At 53.4% G+C, this 5,787-nt stretch overlaps 1 protein-coding gene across 2 annotated transcripts in view; it reads right to left on the reverse strand.

The window, feature by feature from the left end:
- Positions 1 to 1,259: 1,259 nt before the first annotated feature.
- The window catches only part of sstr3 (somatostatin receptor 3), a 12,781-nt gene continuing 8,253 nt past the window's right edge, over positions 1,260 to 5,787 (reverse strand). For both annotated transcript variants that reach the window (XM_060071290.1, XM_060071296.1), the window contains exon 2: positions 1,260 to 5,787. This exon is cut by the window's right edge and continues 50 nt beyond it. In XM_060071290.1, coding sequence (XP_059927273.1) covers positions 4,270 to 5,775 — 1,506 coding nt within the window. In that variant the 5' untranslated portion in view covers positions 5,776 to 5,787 and the 3' untranslated portion in view covers positions 1,260 to 4,269.

Genomic DNA, 5,787 nt, shown 5'->3' on the forward strand with positions numbered 1-5,787 from the left:
ATGAATACTGAACCGGACGAGGGTCTGTCGGTTCTGAACCAGATCCTCTAAAGAACATGTAGAAGACAACCCTTCAGACAGGCCTGGTTCTGTTAAACGGTCCCTTTGTGTAAGAAACACACCTCACTTATCCTAAAGACATATTGAAAAGCCTGACTGCTGTCAGTAGTGGTTTAACAGTCACAACGCTGTCTTCAGGTCTGCTGGCATGATGTCCCTCTAGGAACTGCCTTCTTCCCCATGTTCTGCTGAGAAGGAACACTCAGAATACACAGAAACAAATCAAACGCTGCCGAAATCAAATCTCTTCATCAACCACCCCAACACATCAGGATTCGTGTTTTTTGTCAAGGTGTCTTTTGTGTTGGCAGCTTCCCGTTGGTCGGATTTGCCTGGCTGTTATGGGCTGTTACTCTCAGTATTTATCTTCCTGTTGTGTTCTTCCTGTTATGAATATGTTCATGAATATGAATGGCAGTGAAGGGTGTTCAGTTGTAGACTCAGTAGCAGGTTCAGTCCACGCAATATGGACACACACATTCATCTAATTTAAACAGAGTTCAACACACACACACACACACACACACACACACACACACACACACACACACACACACACACACACACACACACACACACACACACACACACGCAAACACACATAACAATGAAGGGTGTTCAGTTGAAGACTCAGTAGCAGGTGATACACAATGTGGACTGGACACACAGTCATCTAGTATAAACAGAATTCAACTCACAGAGATATTTGTATGGTCATAAGTCTAAATTGCATAATAAGTCTCATTAACGTACGTCTTTAAAGACCAGTAGATTGGATTCCTCCTTGATAGATTTTTATTTAGCATTCAAGGTTGTTTAATAATGTCTATGGGATCTACAGTATGTACACTGTATAATTTAAGAAGAAATTTGCCATAATGGGATCATTTAAAAAAGTTAAAAGTCATTGAGGCCTTAATCAAAATGTCAGTGTCATTTTCGTCCACTCTGAAGGTTCATGTCGTAGACCTTTTGACCCGAGAGTCTTCTGAACCACGTCGCTGGTGAGACGTTTCCATAGCAGCCCAGAATCGTAGAGCTCGTATCAGTTCCAGAGTTGTGTTTATCACCACAGGGCTGTTTACTGTGTGGGTGGGGGGGGGGGGGGGGGGGGGGGGGGAAGTAATCACATCAGAATCAGACAATACCAACAGCAGCACAATCTAGGGGGGGGGGGGGCGGGGGTAGCTGCCCACACACACACACACACACACACACACAAACACACACACACGTACTTAACTCATACACACACACACACACACACACACACACACACACACACACACACACACACACACACACACACACACACACACACACACACACACACACACACGGTAGTAAACAGGGGACTCCTGGAGGGGCGCAGGCGGACCCTGGAACCATCGACCCAGAGTCCACACTAGTGATACCCCGGCCTGCAGGTCCCTGAGCCCCCAGACTACCCGTTCCCCAGGGGCCCAGGTTCCCAGGGGTTCCCCGGCGTCTTGTTTGAGCCCTAACGATGCCCCAGACCTCTCCTTCACGGCGGGGGACCGGGAGCGTGCTGGCCCGTGGTCTCCCGCCCGACGGCGGAGATAACATTGTTCCACTCTATCGGCAGCGTCTATAAATAGCGGCGGCGGCGGCCGGTGAGCCGGTGAATGAATCATCCAGCGGTGATTAGGAACAGCTCGGGGCGGGGGGCAATCGCTGCACACACCGCGCCGCCGCCGCCGCGCCGCTGCCACCGCGCCGCTGCTACCACCGCGGCCGAATCTACACTAGAGCCTCACCTGGCGGGAGACCCTGTCAGCCCTCCCCCCCCGGTCTCCCCAGGGGCCGACGTTGTAATAACCGGAGGTAACCGGATCTGTTTTCAGACGGGACGCTGCTGAGAGATGGATCGCCTCGCATCGCCCAGTGTGGCATCATAAGGTCCCGTCCCGCGGGTAGATAGAGGAAGGTGGATATAGAAACAGTGGACTGAACTGAATATCATATACGCCCCGTCTGTATGGGTGATGCTGGTCACATGCTGCGTACTCTGCAGCCTGCGTACAGGGAAAGATGTTTCTGTTTTACATCTTTGTTTCAACCCTTCCTTCAACACGGTGGTTCTCAGCTGTTCTCCCCCCCAGGACCCCCCAGGACCCAGAGACCAAAACGTAAACTATTACCAATGTTTCAGTAATCAGCCATGCGTTCATGTGTTTTTATAACAGAGTGAACTAAAGACTGCGACCGCTGGGGCTAAACTCAGAGAATTAGTCAGCAGTGAACCGTGAATTAACACAGAGCCATCGCTCTACTCAGGGCTCGGTCCAACGATGAGGTTTGCCGTACGAGAGCCACCAGACGCCCTCGCTGCCCCCCTGGGTCCCGAACGGTGTTGCTAAAGTTACTTTGAAAAAGTAATCAGTTACTGTTTACTTCCTTACTCCTTAAAATAGTAACTTGGTTACTTTACTGATTACGTGATCTTAAAAGTAACTAAGTTAGATTACAAGTTAATTTGGGGGGGGCCTGATGGGGGGCCCATCAGTACCTCTTGTACCTCTTGTGGGCCCAGATTTTCGTGCTACGGCCCTGGGTGCACACACTGTCACGCGGCTTTCAACCGCTTCCGCCAACTTTAAATGCGTAGACAAAATATCACTGCACGCTTTACGGGGCAAATACCGGACGCATTTCCCCGTGCGTGACGTAAACGATGTAAACAGCACATTCTAGCGCTCGAGCTGCTGAAGACGCGGCGAAACACGACACTGAACACTGCGAGGAAGCCAGCCCGAGCTGGCATCCCTTGGTGAAAAAAATGAAAGAATTGACCAATCAGGTGAGGCTACTGTCATGACACTGCCCTCCTCTGATTGGTCGGGAGGGTGACAGGAGGGTGCCAAGGGAAGCCACTCGGCCCTTGGCTTCCCACCAATCAAATCAAAGCATCATTATCAACGTCACCGAAAAAACAATCACAAAACAAATAGTGCGAAATTACCATGTTTGAATTGTTCTCATTTTTGAATAGCCTACTTAGCAAGTGCAGTTATGGAGGATGGAGATTTAGATTATTTACTTAAAAATAATTTTACCAAACTACCACAACAGCAGCGAATCAAAATAAAATCCGATGGCAGGCCAACACCGAAGCTGAAACTGCGCGGGGAGAGAAAGCAACGCCCTCAGAGTGAAGGGTGGAGTCAAACTGGGGTCAGGCAACAAAGGCTCAGGCGGGAAACCGCGCGGTTGACTTTCCTCCAAAGTCAATCCGCCTGATAAGTGTTGGAGGAACAACATGCAGGGTGAAACGGGAAGGGGTGGGTAGGTTGTTTGGGCATGGGGCGTTGCTGGAACCACGCAATCAGCTCCCGGCAGCGATATCTCCAGGTTCTCCTGAGCGGGGGGGGGGGGGGGGGGGGGGCACCTGCCTGGAACACCTTGTGAGGAACATGCAGCTGGTGGTGATAGGCCTCCTCATCTCAGACACAGATCCTCACCCACTGAGGTCCAGGATCGCTCATCTAAAACATAATGTTATGAGACGGTCGACGTGTGTGGGAGCATTGAAGGCTGCGTGGTGACGACATTAGAAAAGATGACGGGACGAGAAGAAAAGTTATAGAATTGACGAGGGGTATGGCAGCCAATTGGATTCGAGCCACGGTCTGGGGTTCAGGGTCTGGGGTTCAGGGTCTGTGGTTCAGGGTCTGGGGTTCAGGGTCTGGGGTTCAGGGTTTTGGGTTCAGGGTCTCAGAGGGTTCTGGGGGGGTTGTTTAGAACTCTGTCTCACCGCCGCTGGGTCTCCGAGAGCCCGATCGCTGCAGAAGCTTATCTGACACAAGTGATTGTCATACGATGTACAAGCAGTGCATAAAGAACACAGATAACACTGATTACTTAAAGGAAAGGCACACGCTTAAACAGCCAAGACTCATTAACAACACATCGTGATTACTGCACGGACTGCTGAACATAACTCTGAACAAACTCCACAGAACACTTTATACAATAACTATGACACAAAAATAATCACTGATCTGAGGATTCTGATTCTTGTTCGATAACATTAATTACAAAGCGAGCTCAACCCTGAAAACTCACAAATAGTCGGTTCAGTTTATTTTTCTTCCTTTTGTCCAAGTACAGGCGCACAAACAGTCTGTTCTCGTGATTAACTTCAGTGAAGTAAAAAAATAAGCGTTTCTAAAGCCGCTTCTGTTCCCGTTAGAGGTAGCTGATCTCCAGAGAAGGGTTGCTGTCCACTGGTTCTTCTGGCAGAGTTTTCACACTTCCATTTTTGGTGCCATTCAGAAGGTCCTGCCCCTTCCTACTGGGAACCCCAGACTGGTCCTTCCTACTGGGCCCCCCAGACTGGTCCTTCCTACTGGGGCCCCCAGCCCTGTCGTTCACCCTCGGAGGCGACGCCTCGGGCACCGACGCCTTCTCAGGGACCAGTGTCTTGCCGCTCTGCGGCGGCAGGCAGCCGTTGCCGTCCTGGGAGATCCTGTAGACCTCGCTCATCTCCGTGATGTTCTCCTCACAGTCGTCGTCCTCCTCCTCCCCCTCGTCCCGGATCACCCTGCGCAGGCTCTCCCGCGGCATCAGCACCCTCCTCTGCTCCTCCTGCAGCTGCTGCTGCTGCTGCTGCTGCAGGAGCCCTCCGCCCGGCAGTGGCTCGTGGCTCTCCACCTTGCGGGTGGTGCGGCAGAGGGCCTTGCGGAAGCCCCGCTTGAAGTTGTCGGACAGGAAGCCGTAGACGATGGGGTTGGCGCAGCTGTTGGCGTAGCCCAGCACCACCACAAAGTAGTACAGGCCCCGGTACTCCGAGGGCAGCACCACCAGCAGGTTGATGATGTTCAGCGCGTAGAAGGGCAGCCAGCAGAACACGAACACCGCCACCACGATCACCACCATGCGCGTCACCTTGCGCTCCGACTTCTTGCGCTTGCTGGAGGTGGCGTGCACCTTCTTGCCCGAGCTGCGGATCTTGAAGACGATGAGCAGGTAGCAGAGGCAGATGATGAGCAGCGGGCAGAAGAAGCCCACGGCGGAGGTGTAGACGATGAAGCCAGCCCGCCAGATCTCGGCGGGCTGCGGCCAGGCGATGTTGCAGGTGCCGCCCGCCTGCTGGACGTTGGCGAAGATGACCACGGGGAGCACCACGATGAAGGACAGCGCCCACACCGTGACGTTCACCGCCTTGGCCACGCGGGGCCGCCGCCACCGGGTGGAGCAGATGGGGTGCACCACGGCCAGGTAGCGGTCGATGCTCATCACGGTCAGGCAGAAGATGCTGGTGAACTGGTTGATGGAGTCCACGGTCATGACCAGGCGGCACATGAAGGAGCCGAAGGGCCAGGACTGCAGCGTGTTCTGCGCGGCCAGGAAGGGCAGACCCAGCATGAAGAGCTCGTCGGCGATGGCCAGGTTCAGGATGTAGATGTTGGTGACCGACTGCGTCTTGGAGTAGTGCAGCACGATGTGGATGACCAGCGTGTTCCCGCCCAGACCGATCACGCACACCACGATGTAGATGAGCGAGATCGCCACGCCGGCCACGTCGGCGCCGGACGAGCCGGCCTCGTCCGCGGTGTTGTTGAGCGTCTCGTTGAAGAGGGACTCGTTGAAGAGGGACTCGTTGAATAAAGACTCGTTGGAGGTCAGCAGGTAGAGGGGGAGGCCGCCGTCGGACAAGATGCTGCCGTTTCCCATCGTCGCGGCGACCGCCATGGTCCTGGGAGG

The sequence above is a fragment of the Gadus macrocephalus genome, chromosome 2 (genome assembly GCF_031168955.1).
Source record: "Gadus macrocephalus chromosome 2, ASM3116895v1".
Classification (NCBI taxonomy): Eukaryota; Metazoa; Chordata; class Actinopteri; order Gadiformes; family Gadidae; genus Gadus; species Gadus macrocephalus.